Source organism: Panthera leo, chromosome E2 (genome assembly GCF_018350215.1).
Source record: "Panthera leo isolate Ple1 chromosome E2, P.leo_Ple1_pat1.1, whole genome shotgun sequence".
Classification (NCBI taxonomy): domain Eukaryota; kingdom Metazoa; phylum Chordata; class Mammalia; order Carnivora; family Felidae; genus Panthera; species Panthera leo.
Window position 1 is genome coordinate 6,547,447 of NC_056693.1, and position 22,802 is coordinate 6,570,248.

A 22,802-nucleotide genomic window follows, 5' to 3' on the forward strand; every position below is an offset into this window, starting at 1 on the left:
CCCCACCTGAAATTCCCACAAAGGAGTGAAATAGGGATGAGTGCTGATTTCTCAACAGCCTACCTGTGGCCTTACAGTGTGTTAAAAATTGTGTAGGGGCATCTCATACAAGCACAAGTTTTGCTTCATGGGATCAAAGGAAAAACCATCAATGAGTAATGTGTGACTCCATGGAAACGAGAGTATTAACCAGTGGGGAAATGAATCCGTGACCCCCAAGGTGCCACAAACCATCCCCTGAATCTCCATACCGATCCCCTCTGTATCTCTATTGCCCTTGAGAACTTCATCCGATAATTCCTTTCGTCTTGTCCATAGTTCATACCCTATCACCCTCTACTTCCTTAATTTGCATTTTCCCTCCACCTCCACCAGACCCTTCTACCTCCATACCCCACCTCCAACACCCTCACCCACTTAGAATAGCTTCCTTCTGCCCCATGCCACTGCTGTGACTTCAGCCAAACACTCCTGACTTCCACTGCCTCTGCCTTCCTCTGGACCTATATTTCCTCTCCTCCAGTGACCTCAGCCCAACTCCCTATCGTTCTTACCCTTCCCTCAAAATCCCAGCATTCAAATACTGAGTGTCATAACCTCCCTGTATTCCCCGATTCACAACCCTACATATGCTATTCTCCTTTGGGCCCCTTAGTGTACCCAAACACACTACTCCCCCCATTGATTTCATGACCCACAATGATCTTGTCTGCAGGAGCCCATTATCCCCGCTTTAAGGTTCCTGCTCCCCTTCAACACTAACTATCTCGACACTAACTATCCCTAGGAAATTCATATCCCCAAATACATTGTAATAGAGTTTTCAGTTTCCTGTTTTTTGCTACCTTGGCCCAGTTGGGAGTCCCAGCCTGGGGGACAGTAGTCTCTCTTTCCCGAGCAACTGGTCAAGTCCACATAACCACCACCACTTTCATGGAGCTCTACTTCTGGCCACCATGAATCACCTCCAATCAGTCTGGGACCAACTACCAGAAAATGAGGAACCATCCTTATGCCCCAGAACTTAAGGAATTCAATGTGCCAATGATCAGAGAGTCCAGAAACCCAACTAGCCCCACTCTCTTTACCATACATAAGCTGCCCCTCGACCTCCAGGGGAACACATGTGTGGCCTCCCTGTCTTCTGGAGTCAAGCTGCCTTTCATCTGAGTGTCACTGTGTTGTGTCCAAATATCAAAAGAATATTTCAGATTTGAGGGCAATGGGGCTGCTACATCTGCACCCCAGTGATCGCCAGAGTTGATTCTACTCATCTGGCTGGCTACGCGGGTGACCCGTTCCTCCCTTGCCACTGCATGTGCATCCCTCCCAAAGCTGTGTAATGGGTGGAGGAGGATGACCTTCCCTGATAAAGGAGGCCCTCTCTTTGGTCAAGAGGATGCAAGTAGCTGCACTCTTTGCTGGACCCTCAACACAAACCCTCAAGGTCCATTAGTAACAGAATGTACAGAGCGTCAAGGTTCATAGATTCCAGATACATCCAAATGAGGTGCGGCATGGGCAGTCTTCATTTCTTATGAAATAAAATGAAATAAACCATTAATAAAGTAAATAAAATCAGTTAAATAAAACAGAATAAAAGAAAAGAATCTTTCATTCTTATAAATATATTCCCCTTCCTTTGCTATACTCCTTCACCTACTGTGGACAGGAACTCTGTGCCTCTTACCCAGTGATACTCCTCACTCACTTGTGTGCACTTTTCCTCCCAGTTATCTTTTGTTTTCATGAGATCTGTACACCCTTTCCTCACAGACTCCAATAGGTGCTACAAGCTAATCGTTTTGCACACCTTGTCCCATTGTACCATATGGCCCAGCGATGTCCTTAAAACATGCCATATATTTTATCCCTGTGCATATTTATCCCCTGATCTCCCATAACCACATTCCATGCTCTCTGCACCCCATTCTCCTGTACCCCCTTTCCCAGTGCTCTAACACAGCTCACAGACCCCACACAGTGAAAGTTTCTCACCACACTCCACACCTCAAGTGGCAAAGCTCTGAGCACTGTTTAAATGTTGAAGACATTAAATGTTGCCATTGTGGGCTTGGTGACAGGGAGTCTCAAAGGCAATTAGGATCCTCTTGTTTTGGCTCACAGGTCTGGAGATATGCATGAAACTTTTCTCTACAAACATGTTACTGGAATACATATCCACCTGGTGACTTAGTAACTGTGGGCAAGTGAGGGGGACAGTGACATCTGTGTGGGTAGGTGCACTGTGTGTCAGAATGTAGACACGTGCATGAAGTCAGTGCGTGTGTATGAGAAGGACTTATTTCAGTACACGTTTCAGCATGTTTCAGTCAGTGAGTGTGCATACGTGCATTTGTACATATGTCTGAGTCTCCACAGTGTGTGCATTTCTGTGGTTGATGAATGGGTTGTGAGCCATATGGCTGTTTTCCCTGATGTGGCAAGTAGGGTGTGAGTAAAGAAAAATTCGTCTCTTACCAAGGGAGGTCAATGGATCAAAAGGAAAATAAGCAATTTAGTACAAAATTATAAAAATATATGTATTGACTTTTGAGGACAGATTAGCTGTTTCTTTGAAACCATCCCATCTCACCCTGCTTCTTCCAGCGGTGGGCTTCTTCCCAGTTATACTGTTGCAAATGATCATGTACTTTCCATTAGGTAGATGCCCAGACAAGCATGTGTGTTTTGTTGTGAGAGAGTCCTGGGCAGAATCCAGGAAGTGATTTGTGTAGAGAAGAATTAGCCTAACCTAAGGGAGGTCTGGCGTTTGCCCTCTGCTACTGGAGTTGATCTCTAATTGTTTGAATCTCATGCCTGATAGGGGTGTCTTTGTTTGCTTGAAGGTTTGACCACCAGGCTATCTAACAATGAGGTTTAGGATGACCCTTTGGGCCCAAAGTACCATGTCAGTCTCTGGAAGGGCTAGAGGCTAAAGGTATCAGTTCATCTTGGGGACAGAATGGACAGTGAGGTCAGCCATGCAGAAGGTAAATGGTAGAGTTGTAGTAATACCGCTGGGCATCAAGGCTTGTGAGAGCCACCCTTGCTGGCAATACCCTATGAGTGTTATCCCATATGGACCCCAGAAGGTAACACTCCATGACTCCAGACATTGGACAACAAGGGGATCCACACTGGGTACATTTCCTGGACTCTGCCCCATGTATCTCTTCCTTGTCTAATGTTCACCCGTTCACTTTCCCTGTAATAAACCCCAACAGTCAGTAGAACTGCTCTCAGTGAGTTCTATGAGTCCTTCTAGAGAAGTATGGAAACTGAGCATGGTTTTCAGAAGATCCAAACTTACTCTTGGTGTCAGCACTGAGTGTGGTCTTGTGTGCACAGCAGTCCCTTTAACTCCTCTGTTGAGATAAAACTCTCAGGGGGAAAGCAGGGTAGACGTACACAAAATCGTAGATTTCTCTGTTGTGAAATCTGAAGAATCATTTTGACTCTTATACTTTATGTTTCTTCTTTAATTAGAAATTAATTACATGATCAGTGAGTGCCCTTAGGAAATTTCAGCATAAGGAAGTCTAGAGAACTCTGCTAAGCATTCACTATAGTTGAATGAAGAAAGTAGCTTTGGCTTCAATGACACTTCAGAGATGGATACAATCTGCCTGTGAAACCATCTGATCCTGGTGCTTTTACTTGTGGTGGACATTTCTTCAACATTTATTTCTATGGATTTTGTTTGTTTGTTTAGACTTACTAGCACAGCTAGAATTGATATTGTTAAAGTATATTTTCCCAGAAATTTCTAGATCATCATTTCCAAATCCATTAGCATTTAGCTCTATTAATGTGCCCAATAATTTCTGAAGTAAATGAATGATATCAAGTTTTTGCTTTTACTCTTTTCTCATTAGAAAGCTTTTCAATTAGCTTCTCTGATATCACTTATCCTGAATACTTCAATAATGGTTCAACTTAGGGATTGAAAATTAAGAATGGCATATATTTGGTGTAGCACTTCTCAAGGAAGCAGTGAATCCAGTGAGATATACCTGCTTGGCTGCCAGTCCCCCATGAGTCAAACTTCAGTAATTCCTGCTCCTTTCCTAGGAGACCCTGCCTGCCATAGGGATCATCAAAAATGAAGAGGCTCTCTCAAACACTCCAGTGGCCTATTTGAAGATACTCAGAAGGAACTTTTAATTGGTCTTTATAATTGGCAACTGGGAAACAACTTATTCATGAGTGTCCTCAGCTGCATACGGCTGAACTGTCATTGTGTGTACAGGAGAAATGATAATTACACTTCCAGGGGAGGTGAGGTCACAGATTCACAGACCTTTATCTGAGTCTGGCTGCCTCCTGTCCACATGTCCTGGCTGTTGTGATTCACACAGAGCCAACAGTCCTGACAACAGGGAAGAGTCCAGTGAGTACTTCTACTTCAGTCTGAGAGGCACAGTTTACAAGGAAATGTAGTCTGAGTAAGTACCTGTGTGTCCAGAAGGATTCTCTTGTGGTAGAAATAGATCCAATGGCAAAGCTAGAGAAAGGGGAGGAAAACTTCCTCAGTTGTGAGCTGAGCAAGTGAAGACAGATTCCCGATGACTCCTAAAATAATGTAATGATATCCTCACTGAGGATGACTGTTGGTGAGGAATACCAGTGATAATAAAATGGGTTTTCTTAGCCACCGAAAGACTTTAGTTAAGAAACTGATGTTTTGCCCACATGTCCTTACACGAACCGCAGCCGACATTCACTGTATTATGAGTGATGTGCTCATGCCTTTATGCATATAATGAAGAGTCGGATGGAACTTTAAGAATAACTTCACATTGTGCAGAAACCATCTAAGTGACTTTATTTCTAGAATAAACCAAGTGTGTGTAAAAAGTCCAGCTCTGGGTTTGTGATGCTGGTACTTCTAACTGCTCCTGCTTCTTCAAGTCTCTGGCACTCCCACAGAAGCAAACCAACAAACTGGCTGTTGATGTCAAAACCTTCAACGAACCTTTTGTTCACAGGAATGATTGTTGCTGTAATTTAAGGGAAAATGTACTGAATGACACAAGAGCTTCCATGGGTTTGGCAATAGCAATCATCTTCTCATCACAGACGATAGTTGGAATCCTGGGAAACTGCTCTCTTCTTTTCCATTATCTCTTCCTTTACCACACTGAAGGGAGGTTGAGACCTACAGATTTGATTCTCAAGCAACTGATTATAGCCAACTCCCTATCGATGCTCTCAAAAGGAGTCCCCCATACACTGACTGCTTTTGGGCTGGAATATTTCTTCCATAATTTGGGATGCAGACTTCTTTTGTATGTTCAGAGAGTGGGCAGGGGGGTGTCCATTAGCAGCATCTGCCTCTTGAGTGTCTTCCAGACCATCATGATCAGCCCCATGAACTCCTGGTGGAAGGATCTTAAAGTCAAAGCTCCAAAGTATGTTGGTTTCTCCATTACCCTCTGCTGGATCACACACATCATGGTAAATTTTATCATTCCTGTTTATGGGTTGTATGTGTCTGAGAAACACAGCAGCAAAAACATAACAAAGAAAAGGGATTATGGATACTGTTCTACTTCTGATCCTGAGGCAATCACAGGGTTACTTTTTGTAGTACTGATAATATTCCCTGAAGTTTCACTTTCTGGGCTGATGATCTGGGCCAGCGGCTCCATGGTCTTCATCCTGAACAGACACAAGCAGCGCATCCAACACATTCACAGCACTAACGTTTCCCCCAGATCCTCTGCTGAGTCCAGAGCCATCCAGAGCACCCTTGTCCTGGTGAGCACCTTTGTGTCTTTTTACTTCCTCTCCTCCATCTTTCATGTTGGCATTGCTCTGATTTATAATCCCACTCGGTGGTTAGTAAACACCTCTGCCCTAACTTCTATGTGTTTTCCAACTTTCAGTCCCTTTCTGATCATGACACGAGACTCCACAGTACCCAGGCTCTGCTTTCCTCGCAGAAGAAACACAAAATCTCCTAATCTTACCAAAAAATGTAAAGTGTGTGTTTTTGCACAAAACTCAGTTTTTTATTTTCATAAGACCTGAAAAGTCAATATAGTATTGTTTTAAAAATCATTTTCTAGTTTCTCCATTTGCTTTTGAGAGAGAGAGAGAGAGAGAGAGAGAGAGAGCCAGTACAAGTGAGGGAGGGGCAAGGAGAGAGGGAGAGAGAGAATCCCAAGCCAGAAGCAGGCTCTGCACTGTCAGCATAGAGCCTGATCCAGGGCTCAAACTCACAAACCATGAGATCATGACTTGAGGTGAAATCAAGATGCTCAACAGACTGAGTCACCCAGGCACCCCAAAAAGTCAATACAGCATCTTAAAGCATAGCTGCATGTCTTTCTATGGTGGACCCTATGTAGGAACACGTGAATATTATTTGTTCTTCCAATCAATGAGTGTAGAATGTCTTTCCTTTTCTTTGTGCCATCTTCTATTTCTTTCATCAATGTTTTACAGTTTTCAGAGTGAAAGACTTTTGCATCTGGTTAGGTTTATTTGTAGGTGTCTTATTAGTTTGGGTACAATTGTAAATGGGAATGTTTTCATTTTTAAAGTTTGTATTTAATGGGACACATGGGTGGCTCAATCAGTTAAGCCTCCGACTCTTGATTTTGGCTCGGGTCATGATCTCGTGGTTCATTTGATCGAACCCCACATCAGGCTTTGTGCTGTCACCAGGGAAACTGCTTGGGATTCTCTCTCTCATGCTCTCCCTCTCTGCCCCTTCCCCACTTGTGTTTGGTCACATGTGTACACTTGCTCTCTCTCTCTCTCAAAATAAATAAATGAAACTTTAAAGTCTGTATTTAACTTCCAGTTAGTTAACATACAGTGCAATATTAGTTTCAGGTGTACAATATACAATACACTTCCATACAACACCTGGTACTGATCACAAAATTGCACACCTTGCTCCCCATCACCTATTTAACCCATCCCCCTCCCACTTCCCCCTGGTAACCATCAGTTTTTCTCAATAATTAAGAGTCTGTTTCTTGGTGGACTCCTCTCTCTCTTTTTCCCCCTTTTGCTCACTTATTTTGTTTCTTCAATTCCACATACAAGGGGCAGTTGGGTGGCTCAGTCGACTGAGCCTCAGGCTCTTGATATTGACTCAGGACATGATCTCTCAGTTTGTGAATTCAAGGCCCATGTTGGGTTCTGTGCTGATAGAGGGGAGCCTGCTAGAATACTCTCTCTCTCTGACCCTTCCCTACTTACACACTCTGTCCCTCTCTCAAAATAAATTAATAAACTTAAAAAAAAACTATTAAAATTCCACATCAAAGTGAAATAATATGGTATTTGTCTTTCTCTAAATACCTTATTTCATTTAGAACAATACTCTCTAGAGGCATCCATGTTGCGGCAAATGGCAAGATTTCATTCTTTTTTATGGCTAAATAATATACATATCTTTTTTATCCAGGCATCCGATGATGGACATTTTGGCTGTTTCCATAATTTGGTAATTGTTGACAATGCTGTTATAAACATTGAGGTGCATGGAATCCTTTGAATTAATATTTTTATATTCTTTTTTTTTTTTTTTTTTATTCTTTGAGTAAACACCTAGTGGTGCAATTGCGGGGTCGTAGCTAGAGACGAGGGAAATTGTTTGCTTAAGTTCTCTTTCCACTGTTTCGTTATTCATCTATATAAAAAGGCAACAGATTTCTACACATTGATTTTGTAACCTGCAACATTACCAAATTCATTTATCACTTCTAGTAATTTTTTGGTGGAGTCTACCATACGATACACACATATACACACAGAGAATGGAATATGAATAGCCTTCTATAACAACGATATTCTGGTAGAGGCTACAACCTGGATGAGCCTGAAAGACATGCTATATCCAGCAAGTCAGACACAAAAGGATAAATAAGGTATGATTCCACTTAAACAAAGTACCTAGAGATACCAAATTGATAGACACACAGTAAAATCATGCTTGTTGGCAACTGGGGGAGGGAAAATGGGAAATTATTGCTTAAAGGGCATGGAGTTTTAGATGGAGATGATTTAAAAATGCTGGAAATGGATACTGATGATGATGGCACAATACGGGAATACCACTGAAGTATACAATTAAATATGGTGAAAGTGGTACATATATTTTATGTTATGTATATTTTACCATAATAAAAAAGGCACAAAACCACAATGAGATACCCCATTATACCTACTACAATGCGTATTATTTAAAAAAACAACTTGGGGCATCTGGGTGGCTCAGTTGGTTAAGCGTCTGACTTCGGCTCAGGTCATGATCTCGCAGTCCATGAGTTCGAGCCCCGCGTCGGGCTCTGTGCTGACCGCTCAGAGCCTGGAGCCTGTTTCGGATTCTGTGTCTCCCTCTCTCTCTGACCCTCCCCCATTCATGCTCTGTCACTCTCTGTCTCAAAAATAAATAAACGTTAAAAAAAATTCTTTAAAAAAACAACTTAAAGATAACACATGTTGGTGAGGATGTAGAGAAAATGGAACCCTCATATGTTACCAGAAGGATGGAAAATGGTGCAGACACTATGGAAAATGCAGTGGCAGTTACTCTGTAAGTTAAACAAGGACTTACCAGGTGACCCAGAAATTCCACTCCTATGTATGTAAGTCTAAAGAAATGAAGGGGTCAAGGGGGTCAAAGATACAAACTTCCAGGTATAAAATAAATAAGACATTGAAATGTAATGTATCACATGGTGACTATGGTTAACAACACCATATGGCTTATTTTAAAGTGGTTAAGGAGCACCTGGGTGGCTCACTCTGTTGAGCACCCCACTTTGGCTCAGGTCATGATCTTGCAGTTCTTGGGTTCAAGCCCAGCATCAGGCTCTCTGCTATCACCAAGGAGCCCAGTTCGGATCCTCTGTCCCCTCTCTCTCCTCCCTCCCCCACTAACCCTCTCTCTCTCTCTAAAATAAATAAAACATTAAGAAAAATATTAAAGTGGCTAAGAGACTAGATCTTAGAAGTTCTCATCACACACACACACTCACACACACACACACACACACACAAAATCTGAAACTATTATAATGGTATATGTCAATTATTCTTCAGTACAAAAGAGAATTGAAATAAAAGTTCCAAAAGAGATATACAAACATGTTCACAGCTGCACTATTCAGAAAAGCCAAAGGAGGAAACAAAATGTGTAAACATACAATGAGAATATTGTTCAGCCATTAGAAGGACTGAAATACTGACATACAGTACAACATGCATCAACCCTGAAAACACTATGCTAAGGGAAAGACACCAGAAGCTAAAGGCCACATATTATGTGATTCCATTTATAGGAAATATGCAAAAGAGTCAAATTCAAACAGATGGACAACACATCAGTAGTTCCCACAATGTGGGAGGTCGGAATGTGCGTGAATGGCTAATGGGTGGGGGATGTCCTCTTGCAGAGATCAAAATGTCAGGGACGGAGGAGCTTGGGAACTCATGACAGCGTAGGAGGAGATCACCACATCCCACATTTACAACTAGACAACACGCACACCCAGGTCAATATATCAGAGAGCGATCCGAAGACTGGCGGAGCAATCTCCACAAGTAAATATAAAGAAGGTACATTTGAAAGACTAGGAAGCTCACAAAGGCAGAAGGAGGCTGCCGACAGAACAGAGTGAGCTCCGCTCATAGAGAGGACAGAGAAACACTGGCGTGTTCACATCGTTCAGACTAATCCCCATAACGTTTGGCTTTAAAAACCAGAGGGGCTGAATGCTGTGAGTTTGTAAAACCCAGCGGGACTTGAAGGCCGCAGCTTACACAGTCAGCTCACTCAGCCCTGGGTGAGCTGGGGGGTGAGTAATGGCTGAGTCCCAGCCATTAAACAGATAGCAGCCTGCACAGAGAGGCACACGAACATGGCAGTTTACCCATTGCCAGGGGAAAAGGGAGGCAGATCTGTTCATAGTGATTTCAGAGCAGGTCGGGGGACTTCTTTAAACATGAGGTAGCTGGCAGCTGTCACTTCCCTCTCCCGCCCACCAGTTAAACACAGAGCCACCCGCAGGAAGCAGGGCTGCACAGACACTTGTAACCTCAGCCAAGGGCTCAGGGCAAATTTTGTTAAAGTTGCCCACAGACCCACACAGAGACAGCACCCGGTCACACACCCTCAGTCACTGTCCCACACTGGAACCACCCCCCTGTGCCCGACAGTGCTGGTACACAGCCTCCAGCTGTCACGGTGCTCGGTGGGACCTGACATAGGACTGGAGGCCCAGGGCAAATTTGCCAGCACCGGTGCCTGGCTCCCAAATTCCCTGGCAGGCACTTCCCCTCACAACTGGCCTCCAGGGCCCCACTAACAGCACACAGAGCAAGTACAGTCCACGACAGGCAGAGAGTCAGTGCCCACAACCACACGGAAAGGAAAAGTGAACCAGACACAACAGCAGGGGGTCAGCAATGCACATAAGACACTCTCCCAAAGTGCCAGGTTCTGGTTAGGAGAGGACACTGCACCATGGGCAAACTCCAGAATCTCCTCTTCATACGTCACTACTTTCAAGAGCAGAAGACACAGTTGACTTTCCTAACACGCAGAAACAGACACAGAGAGGCAGTAAAATGATGAGACAGAGATAACTATCGCAAACAATATAACAGGACAGGCCACCGCCAGAGATCTAAGCAAAACAGATACAAGTAACATACCTGATAGAGAATTGAAATCAATGGTCATAAGAATACTCACCGGACTTGAGAAAGACCGGAAGACACGAGTGAGACCCTTAATACGTATTGAAAGAACAACACAGCAGGGACAAAGGGCTCAATAAACACATGAGAAGGGCACCTAGGGGCGCCTGGGTGGCGCAGTCGGTTAAGCATCCGACTTCAGCCAGGTCACGATCTCGCGGTCTGTGAGTTCGAGCCCCGCGTCAGGCTCTGGGCTGATGGCTCGGAGCCTGGAGCCTGTTTCCAATTCTGTGTCTCCCTCTCTCTCTGCCCCTCCCCCGTTCATGCTCTGTCTCTCTCTGTCCCAAAAATAAATTAAAAAAAAAAAAAAAAAAAAAAAAACGTTGAAAAAAAAGAAGGGCACCTGGGTGGCTCAGTCGGTTGAGCATCTGACTTCGGCTCAGGGTATGATCTCATCAGTTGATGAGTTCGAGCCCCGCATCAGGCTCTGTGCTGACAGCTTAGAGCCTGGAGCCTGCTTCAGATTCTATGTTTCCCTCTCTCTCTGACCCTCCCCTGTTCATGTTCTGTCTCTCTCTGTCTCAAAAATAAATAAACATTAAAAAAATTTTTTTAATAAAAATAAACACATGAGAAACACATCTGGTGGAAGGAATAGCAGGATTGAAGAAGCAGTGACCTAGTGACCTACAATTAGTGACCTAGAAGACAGAGTAATGAAAAGTAAAGCTGAACAAAAGAGACAAAAAGATTTATACAAAACAAGAGCAGACTTAGGAACTCAGTGACTCCTTCAAACATAATAATATTTGTATTACAGGACTCCCAGAAGAAGACAAAAAAGGGAGCAGAAAATTTATTTGAAGAAATAATTACTGAACATTTCCCTAATCTGAGGAAGGAGAGAGACATCCAGGTCCAGGAGGCACAGGGAACTCTCATCAAAATGAATAAAATCAGGGGGGAGTGGGTGGCTCAGTTGGTTAAGCGTCTGACTCTTGATCTTGGTGCAGTTCATGATATCACAGTTCATGGGGTTGAGCCCCACATCGAGCTCCTTGCTGAGGGCATGGAGCCTTCTTGGGATTCTGTTTCTCCCTTTCTCTGCACCTCACTTGCTCTCTCTTGGTCTCTCTCTCAATATAAATGAAGAAACTTTTCAAAAAGTCAATAAAAGCAGATCCACCCCAAGACCTATTGTAATTAAATTTGTAAAATATACTGATAAAGAAAGAAATCTTATCTAAAGGGCCACAAGACAAAAGAAGTCATTAACTTATGAGAGGTAACCCATAAGGCAGCAGGAGATTTTTCAACAGAAACTTGGCAAGCCAGAAGGGAGTGGCCTGATGCATTTAAAGTGCTGATTTGCAAAGTCCACAGCCAAAAATATTCTATTAAAAAGGCTATCATTCAGAATAAAAGGAGAGACAGAGTTTCCCAGACAAACACAAACTAAAGGAATTTGTGATCATTAAACCAGTATCCTGCAAAAAATATAAAAGGGGAACACTGAGAGCAATGGAGAGATCCTAAGTGACAGTATAAACGTAGGGAGCACACAAGCAGTAAAAATGAATATTTCTGTAAAAAGTCAATCAAAGAACTCACAAACAAATTGATATAAATATAATAACATATGCCTAAAATCTGGGGAGGACATAAGAAAAGGAGCAGGGGCATCTGGGGCTTGACAATAGTCTATTTATTGAACAAAATGCCGAGTACACAACTGTGATCACTTTGTGAACTTTCCTCGAGCTACATACTTATTACTAGTGATTGTGCCTTTATATTTTTTTAAAGATTTTTTTGTAATTTTTTAGAGAAACAGAGAAAGAGATAGACAGACAGACAGATGGAACTCACAAGCCAGGGAGAAGGCCAGAGGCAGAGAGAGAGAGAGAGAGAGAGAGAGAGAGAGAGAGAGAATCCCAAGGAGGATCCCCATTCAGTGTGGAGCTCAATGGGGGACTTGATCCCATAACCCTGGGATCAGGACCTGAGCCAAAATCAAGAGTCTGACACTCTACCGACTGAGCCACCCAGACACCCCAGGCCTTTGTATTTTTCAAATGAATCTCACCATTCAAAAAAGATGGGATATGCTAAATAGAACAGTGTTGTTCTTCTATTGGAAAGGCAGTGTTGCACACTACATAATGCAATGACATTGTGCTTAGCTTTTCAATGTATGCTAAAATTTCTAGGTAAAACCAAGGAGCAATGTTACAACAATGATACAACTTCCCAAAGAGTACTCAATTATTGTATAGAATTATAATTTCAAATTAAATTTAAAAATTCATACAAAAACACAGATGAAAAGAGAAAATAAACCCCACTAAAACCAAATGTCAAACTGTTATATTAACCTTAAATAGACTAATTTATCCCTTTATTTTCTTTCACAGAAAATACACATTTATTGGAAAATAATGTTTGTTTCATGATGAGAGTCAAAAAATAACACCATAAGCAACGTAAAACCTCTGGCGCTGCTTCTGTAAGGAAACAGCTGAGAGGCTTCTGTGTCACTTTGGGAGCAGACCATCCTCAGGATCTCTGCGCTCCTGTGACAGCTGTGACACAGCATATATGGGCGGTATGTGGCTCCAGTCCTGCTGGAGGCCCAAGAAGCCTACATGGTCCACACAAGATCCTCTGGCCAACAGCATCACAGAGAATTTGAGGGCAGCAGGGAACCACTTCTGAGAAGGGACAGCAGGGGACAGCCTTGTCCCGCCTAACACTGGAGTGTAGACCAGTCTCTTAGACTCATGGTCCTGCTGGAGGAGTGGACGCCCACTGGCCTCGTGCTCAGTTTGTTGCCCAAATGTCTCAGCCAACAAAAACCTGAGACTCTTCCCAGGACAACCTGACCCACCAATTCTCACTGGTGTGGCCAAAGACAAGAAGGAAGTATCTGTGGTCTCAGCCCCTAAAGGCTGCTGGCTGAATCTTTGCACTTCAAATCCTGTCCATACTGGAGAAAGCAGCCAGGGTGAGCACCTCAAGCAGTAGTTCAGAACCACAGAAGAAGAGCAAGATGCTGTTCATGATGCCTTCCAGGAGGAGCATAGAGGTCTCTAGTCCACATAAATAGAATGGATCCATGTCCCTCCCTTTCAAATGGCTCTCCCTTCAGGGCTCCCAATGGAGTGGAAGTCTCCACCATAAACTATTCTCTTCACTTTGGAGACTCAAGTGTGCACCTCCAAAAACTCTTTCTTGCCATTATGGTCAAATCACCTTCACAAAGGAGAGAAATTTTTCTTCTCCAGATGCCAATTCCATGGAACTCCTGGCTTTGAAGATTGTCACAATCACCTGACGATGGAAAAGAATCAGCTAGGGGCGCCTGGGTGGCTCAGTCGGTTAAGCATCCGACTTCAACTCAGGGCACGATCTCACAGTCCGTGAGTTCGAGCCCCACGTCGGGCTCTGGGCTGATGGCTCAGAGCCTGGAGCCTGCTTCCGATTCTGTGTCTCCCTCTCTCTCTGCCCCTCCCCCGTTCATGCTCTGTTTCTCTCTGTCTCAAAAATAAATAAACGTTAAAAAAAAAAAAAGAATCAAGAACCAGCTAAAATGTAATTCTATGCTGTCCACTACCCTCTCCAGTCCAACCTGTCCATTTCTCCCTGAAAATGTTTCCACAAGCTCATCTCCCATGCTCCCAAACATCGTACTTCACATGACTGACTCCCGCCCCTCTGGTATGACATGTACACAATTATACCTGGCTCCCCAAAGCTTTACTTGCTGACTTTATTTTCCCTCCAGCACTATTCTCTGCAGTGTCACTGATGACCTGGTCCATTTTCATGCTCTTTCTGGTTTTATTTTTAAGATTAAAATTTTTTTTAAGTAACTCTACAAACAACATGGGGCTCAAACTTACAACCCTGAGATCAAGAGTCACATACTCCACTGACTGAGCCAGCCAGGCACCCATTCATGCTCCTGTCCTTATAATTCCATGCCTACTTCACTTCTGGGAAATTTACTGTGACAAATTTAATGGACACGCTCAAAGCCTTCTCAATGATATCCGGATTGTTTCAGGACCCGGATATTACACTGCATGATTTCTGAATTCTTTCACTGCAAGCGTTTAGCACAACTTCAATCACATGAATACTTAAAGATAACTATGTTTCATTACGAATACTATTGCAACTTATTGCTTAATTGAAGAAGATGCTCAATATGTAATGTTTACCATTCTTGGGTTAGCCTCTCATCATTGTACCAGGGACTCTGAGAGTGAGGAATGACCTACCAAATGAGTATCACCGAAACACTTACAATTTATATCTTACTCATAGAATGAGGGGACTTTATATTCTTTGTCCAGGAGAAGCAAACTGTGGATACCCTGGGGTCACGACTCATGAGCAGAAAGGGGCTGAAAGATGGGAAACAGAGAGTGAATCCTGAAGCAGTGATCCAGAGAACCCAACTGGGATTTTCAAAAAGACCCAAAATACTATTAAAGATAGAAGAAAGGTGTTTAAGCAGACAAAGGGGCTCATCAGGAGAAAAATGGTTTTGGTGGCTGTGGACACAGGGGATGATGTGGCAAAGACATTGGTCTGATGAATCTGTTGGACCTCCTGCTTGTGCCATGATGAAAACCACGCAGCCGCTGGCCCAGAGCACAAGCCCCAAATATAACACATCAGGGAATGATAACAACGCTGCATACAATGAGTCCCCAGCTTTGTCACAACAAACAGCTGAACAGTATCCAAACATTTTCCTGTTTGTGATGTTTTTGTTGCTCAAAGTATGGGATACTACTCAAAAATATGGGATACAGCGTGTTTATCAGTATTTGTAAGACTCAGCACAGGACAAGTGAAGGGACAAGGCACTTGAGAGCTTTCCCTTAAGCGCTGCCCATCTGGAGTTCCAGACGCTGATCGTGATGGCCTGAAAGACACTTGAGAGGCAGGTCGCACCAGTGGACACACCCCTGGCTACGCCCTGAACATAAGGGAAAAATTTACATCCAAAATCACTGAACATGTTATACCACCCAAAAGATGACACTGTATGGTGTATTCCAAGAGAGAACAGGACCAAAATGTTGGCTACAATCAGCTTCTTGAAAACCAAATCTGTGGGCCTTGGCCTACACCCAGTGAAAGAAAGGAGGTCACAGTGGTAAAGAAGAGAGAAGTTCCCCAGGATTCCAAGCACAGTCTGCACTAAGAAGATCACTCCTACTGCCAGATCCCTGGTCGCCATGCTGTGTGTCCTCAGTGACTGATACTGTCTTCTGGGCTAGAGGATCCTGCGTGGGAATAAGAGGCAGGGGCCACATGAATCATGTCAGCTGAAATCCAATATTCTCCACTCACCAACACTTCCTACTTTCAAATAATTACTTAAAGTTCTTCAGTCATTTGAGGTCTTCCAAGAGATGCATGAACAACCATTACAGAACACATAGTATGTGTGAATCACTGTTATAACGACCACCCAGATGGTCACTTCTGATTTCTCACAAATACATGAGGCAGGCATCATTGCAATCCTTAGAAAGATGAGGACCACAAGAGCAGAGACGTTAAGTGCTCTCTCTGAATTTATTCACAATTGAGGGGCAGAGTAGGAATTGGAACCTGGGGGGCTGGTAACAGTGTATTTAATCCATAATATAAAAAATACTACTTAGCTGGATTCTTCAAATAAACCAGATCTAAATTAGTTTTCTGTCTGCACATGGTCATTTCAATTTATAATGGTGTTATTTTATTTTAAATTTTTGACAAGTTTCTACTTATTTATGAAGTATTTTTCAATAGGTAAACATTAACTGTAAATCCCACCCTAGAGATCTCAGTAAACCGTAGATGCAGAGACTGTAGAACTACAATGCTGCAGGTTCCTGCCCCGTGACAACCTGGAATTAATGAATGTGAGAGGGCTCAATATTGGAAACGCAACAGAAAGAATCATTTGCTTTCATTCCAAAACCAAAAGTGCAATACCACAAGACATAGGAGCTCTGTAAGTACTGTCTGATTAAATTGTGTGCATTAGAAACAAAATTAGTACTGTCTTCAATGTATGCACACACACACACGCACAATTAATGCCTGAGTTAAATAAAATTAGTAGCAATATAGCAAGCTTTGTCAAAGATACTGAAATACAAGACACATAGAAAAAGATGTTAAGGCAAGAACTTTGTATATTGTATAAGTGAAATAATCTGGAATCTGGATTGGTATTATATTATGTTGGTATTATAATAATATTTAAAATTCATTTTTTATTTTAGAGAGAGAAAGAGAGCATATGTGTGGGAAAGAGGGCAAAGGGTGAGAGACACAGAGAGAACCTTAAACACGTCCCGTGCTCAGCACCAAACTCAATGCGTGGCACCATCCATGACCCTAGGATCATGACCTGAACTGAAACCAGGAGTCGGACAATCAACCGAGCTACCCAGCTGCCCCAGGATTATAATATTTTGAGGCAGCAGAAGTATCACAAGATGCATTTGAGCCTAAAAATCTTGCCCTGAAACCTAAGTTATATTTTACTTAAAAGTTGTTTCCCTGACATCACTGGGAAAAGGCTGTCCATAATCAATTGAGATACAATTCTTTAATCTTTTAAGGCATCACAGATGTAGAGTTAGAGAAAACATTTCAACTCTAGCAACTGTGATCAGATACACTTTTTCTGCACACAACCAGATGATTATTATACATGCATCCAACTACTTAGTACAAATATGGATGTGTTGTAAGTGCACCTTAGAACCTGACAATTATGCCTACAGTTCATTAAAATAGACTGAACAACATACTGATTCCACAAATACAGCCCTTAAGCACATTAAAAATCAGATTTCATGACCATTTGGGTGAAACCACATACTCACTGTCGGTGAGGATTACACTACACGCCTTAGGAGCCATCAGGGTTGGGTGTAGGTCTAGGACCCCATCTCTCTATACCAGCTCAGCTCCTGGCTCAGGAGGTAATCCAGCTTCCCATGTGGCTTTGGCACTGACCCAGATTCAAATGCAGAAAACCCCCTTTGTTCAATCTGGTCACTTACCTGGACTCCTGACACAGTTCCTTCCCTTACAGAGTCTACCTCTCAGATGAACACAGAGAAAACCCACCTACTTCTTCCTGCTGCCTGCATGACGGGCTCTGTGTGATGGTCAGAGAAGTGAGTACGTGTGCAAGATGGGCAGCTGGGCCCTGAGATGTGTTTATTACTGTGTGACCGCCCCCTCCACTCACAATGGCAATTAGCATTTCACCTGAAGCGGCACTGACAGTGACAGCTTGGGACCTGAGAATATTTTTGCCAACTTTCTCCCCGCTGGCCAGTTACCAAGAACAACTACAAGTTTCTAGCTAGCACCTCTAGAAACCACTGGTGTGTGGGAAAGCACGCAAAGCCTGAAAGAAAGAAGAAGCCTGGGCAGGAGAGCACCATGGGCCCAGAACAGAGAGCGCCGGACAGGAGAGCGGGCATGAGTGACACACGGAGTCCAGGTCAAGGGCTGGGGTGAAAGGGTTAAGAGAGAGAAGTAAAGGTTTTCAAGTTATAAACACATGGCCTCTCAGGGGAAGAAAGGACACGGCATCTGACCTGGTAATCAGTATTAGTCTGAGAAAGACTTTTTTTTTTTAAGTTTATTTTTTTTTATTTTTTAACGGTTTTTTTTTATTTATTTTTGAGACAGAGAGAGACAGAGCATGAACAGGGTAGGGTCAGAGAGAGAGGGAGACACAGAATCGGAAACAGGCTCCAGGCTCTGAGCCGTCAGCACAGAGCCCGACGCGGGGCTCGAACTCACGGACCGCGAGATTGTGACCTGAGCTGAAGTCGGACGCTTAACCGACTGAGCCACCCAGGTGCCCCATTAAGTTTATTTATTTTTAGAGAGGGAGAGAGCGAGCAAGTGGGGGAGGACCAGAGAGAGACAGAGAGAGAGAGAGAGAGAGAGAGAGAGAATCCCAAGCAGGCACTAGGCTGACAGCTCAGAGCCTGAAGCGGGGCTCAGTCTCTCAAACCCCAAGATCGTGACCTGAGCCAAAATCAAGAGTTGGATGCTTAGCCCACTAAACCACCCAGGTGCCCCAGACTTTTTCCCTTTGATCTTCAAATCTCTAGGCCTCTTTGTTATTATCTGGAAAAACCATACTTTGCAAAGAGGCCTATTTTATGCCATTAAAATACCCATACCTTTATGGATTGCATTGTGTCCCATCAAAATGAAATGTGCTAGGGGCTAGCCTGGGTGGCTCAGTAGGTTGAGTGTCCAACTTCAGTTCAGGTCATGATCTCACAGTTCGTGGGTTCGAGCCCCGTGTCAGGCTCTGTGCTGACAGCTCAGAACCTGGGGTTGGCTTCACGGATTCTGTGTGTGTGTCTCTCTCTTTGCCCCTCACCCACTCACACCCTGGCTCTCAAAATAAATAAATGTTTAAAAACAAAAGCAAAACCAAAACAAACAAAAAATTAAAATGAACGTACCGAAGTCTTATCCCCTGGTAGCTCAGAATATCTAAAGAATACAACCTTCTTTAGAAATGGAATCACTGCAGATGATATGAGTTAAGATGAGATCACACTGGAGAAGGGTACACCTAATCCAACATGACTGGCATCCACAAAAAAGGGAAAATTTAGGGGCTCCAGGGTGACTCATCAGTTAAGTGACCAACTCTTGATTTCGGCTCGGGTTGTGACCTCATGGTTCATGAGATGGAGCCCCAAGACAGGTTCTGTGCTGACAGTGTGGACCCTGCTTGGGATGCTCTCTCTCCCTCTCTCTGCTCCTTCCCTGTGTGCTTGCTCGCTCTCTCGCTCTCTCTCTCTCCTTCTCCCTCTCCCTCTCTCAAAATAAATAAACATTTTAAAAAAACAAAAAGGGGAAATTTAGAGGCAGACATGCACACAGGGTGAACACCACATGAAGTTATGATTCCACAAGTCAAGGAAGCAGAAGCTGGGAAAGTGGCCTGGAGCAGACCCCCCAGGACCTTCACAGGGTGCACGGGCCTGAGGACACTTTGATCTTGGACGTTTAGCCTCTAGAATGACCAGACAATACACTTCTGTTGTTTCAGCCACTCCGTATAAGGTCCTTGTTATGACAACCAAAGCAACTGTCACACCTTCCCTTCTACCTGCCTCCCCACAGGCAGACGGACATGAACGCAGAAAAGGCCACCTTTCCATGTCCTTTGCCACAGCGGGGATTTAAACACAAACAGCTCTGATCTGAAGGTCATACCATGGGTTTCTCCTCTCCTGTCTTCAGAGACACTGCCCTCCTAGAAACATCTCAAATCCTGCTACAGCACTGGGGACCGGACTGTACCAAGATCCTCCAACAAAACTCAGGCACAGTAACCCCTTTTACCTCCCCATGGGTCAGAGTATGACGTAGATTTACATTTTCTACTTTACATTTTCGGTTCAACTGTTCAAAATGAACAGTGACCATTTAATAAAAGGTAGAGGGTATCCGGATGGTGGAATCTTGCATGTTACAGCCATTTGGAAGGTCAAGTTCGCAAGTATGCAAAGAATGTGAGGATGTGCGAAAATGGTGAAGTCATCCCATCTCAAGAACCACCGAGACCATCCTCATGTGCACAAAGCAACGTGACCAATTATCCACTTCCCACCATGTGTGGAAGAGCCAACATTTAACTCTTTTTTTTTTTTATTAGGAAATATCACTATGTTTTCCCAATAATATAGGAATATTGTACATTATTCCCCCCAAATACAGAGAAACTTAAAGCTCTTAGAACCCTACCCAGATAATCACTATCAATATTTTTTTTCATTCAACGCTTTAAATGTGAAACAAGGAGGGTTCTGATAACATGAGTCATTAATCATTTCCATTGAATAAGCAGCAATGTTTCGGGAATTCAGGATCTATTTCTATTGGCATAATGATACCGCTTTCATACACCTCCAGACAAACTCTCAACCAATTTGTAGGAGAAAGTAGGGGGTGAAGGTTCTGAGACTGCAGATACATCCAAATGTTTGGCCTTTTCTTATTGAATGAATGAATGAATGAATGAATAGGAAAAAAGGAATGTTTCAATCTTATAAATCCATACCCCTTTTCCTGCTGTGCTCCTGAACATACTATGGACATGAACTCTCCTGTGCTTCTAACCCAGGCCTGCTCCCCACTCACTTGTGAGCATTCTTCCCCCCCCCCCATTATTTCCCCTCATCCCCACAGAGACAAGCGGGTGCTATACTCTCAATTTCGAGGCACAGCTTGTCCCCTTGTTCCATCAGGGACCCTCAGTGCCCTGGGACCACACCAAACACTTCACCTCCTCCCGAACATTTCTAACCCCTGACTCTCACTCCCACCCTCCCCTCCTGGCACCTGCTTCTCCTGAGCCCCCTTACCCAAAACAGCCACATCCCACACACTCAAAGTTCCCCACCACACTCCCCACTTCCAGTGGCAAAGCTCAGAGTACTTTTTCAATGTCGAACACATTAAATGTTGCCATTGTGGCCTGTGGTGAGGAGTCCAAAGGGCAATTAGGATCCTCTTGTCTTGCCTCACAGGACTGGAGATATGCATGAAACTTTCGTCTCCGAAAATGTTACTGGGCCATGTGAGTGACTGTGGGTGAGTGAGACATGTCATCTTGGTGGGTGTGTGCATCGTGAATGCATCAGAAACATGGACATCTGCATGGGGTGAGTGTGCATGTGAGGGAGTGAGAAAAGGACTTATTTCAGTACATATTTCAGTGTTTCAATCTGTAAGTGTGCATGTATACGTTTGCACACAATCTGAGTAAACACTGTGTGTGCATTTGTGTGTTTGGAGATGGGTTGTCAAACTGCTCTCTTCCCTGATGTGTCAACTAGGGTGTGAGTACAGAAGAATTAACCACACCCAAAGGGAGGTGTGGCCTTTGCCTCTGCTGCAGGGAGAGACCTCTTGAGTGTTTAATGTCCTGCCCCACGGAAGTGTCTTGGCTTAGAGGCTTCTCCACCAGACTGCCTAACAATGGGATTTACAATGGGCCTTTAGGCCAAAAGTATCATGTCAGCTCTGGAAGGGGTGGAGATGAAAGGTATCAGCTCACCTTGGGGACATAATGGGGACTAAGGTCAGCCATACAGAAGGTAAATGGAACAGCTGTACTAAAAACTCTGGGCACCAAGCCTTGGGTGAGCCTCCATTGTTGGCAATACTCCATGTTTGGCAATAGTCCATGTTAACTCAACTCAACCCCAGAAAGTAACACTCCATGACTCCACAGACAGAGGACAATGAGGGGATCCACACTGGGTACATTTCCTGGACTCTGCCCCATGCATCTCTTCCCCATCCTATGTTCATCTGTTCACTTTCCCTGTAATAAACCACAACAGTGAGGAGAATGTTCTCGATGAGTTCTGTGAGTCCCTCTAGAGACCTACGGAAACTGAGTGAGGTTTGGGGAACCTCCAAACCTGCTGCTGGTGCCAGCTGTGAGTGTGGTCTTGTGTGGACCGTGGTCCCTCTAACTTCTCAGCTGGAATAAAATGCTCAGGGGGAAGGGATGGTAGACATAGGGCAAACGGTGACTTCTCTATTGGAAAGCCTCAAGAATCTATTTTGGCTCTTAACTTTAGGTTTCTTCACTCATTACATACTCAGTGAATGCTCCCTAACGAAATTTCAGCGTAAGTCTAGAGAACTCTGCTAACCATTCACTGCAGCTGAACTAAGGAAGTAGCACTGGCTTCTCTGATCGTTCAAAGAATGGTACAATCTGCCTGTTAAACTGGTTCTTTCACTTGTGACAGACATTTCATGGACATCTGTCTTGATGGATTGTTGGTTTGTTTGGACTTCCTCACACAGTTGGGATTGAGACACTATTTTTCCATAAAATTTCTCTATCATCATTTCCAAGGCAACTTGTATTTAGCTCTACTAATGAGTCCAATAATTTCTAAGATAAATGACTCATGTCAAGTTTTCGCTTTTACTCTTCTGTCACTGGACACTGTTTTTAGTTACTTTCTCTGAAATCATTTATCTTGAATACTTCAAAAATGATGCAGCTCAGGGGTTGAAGACTACCACTCAATTTGATTTGGGGTAGAGAA

General features: G+C 43.6%; 1 protein-coding gene and 1 pseudogene across 1 annotated transcript; one reads left to right on the forward strand and one right to left on the reverse strand.

Moving 5' to 3' along the window:
- The first annotated feature begins 2,984 nt into the window (after positions 1-2,984).
- On the forward strand, positions 2,985-13,689 carry LOC122208862 (vomeronasal type-1 receptor 4-like). The gene is made up of 3 exons (XM_042920316.1): positions 2,985-2,993; positions 4,915-5,983; positions 13,511-13,689. The coding sequence occupies exons 1-3, from the start codon at positions 2,985-2,987 to the stop codon at positions 13,687-13,689; spliced, it is 1,257 nt and encodes a 418-aa protein (XP_042776250.1).
- A 1,220-nt stretch (positions 13,690-14,909) lies between these two features.
- Positions 14,910-16,002, reverse strand: LOC122209073 (annotated as a pseudogene).
- Between the last annotated feature and the right edge of the window lie 6,800 nt (positions 16,003-22,802).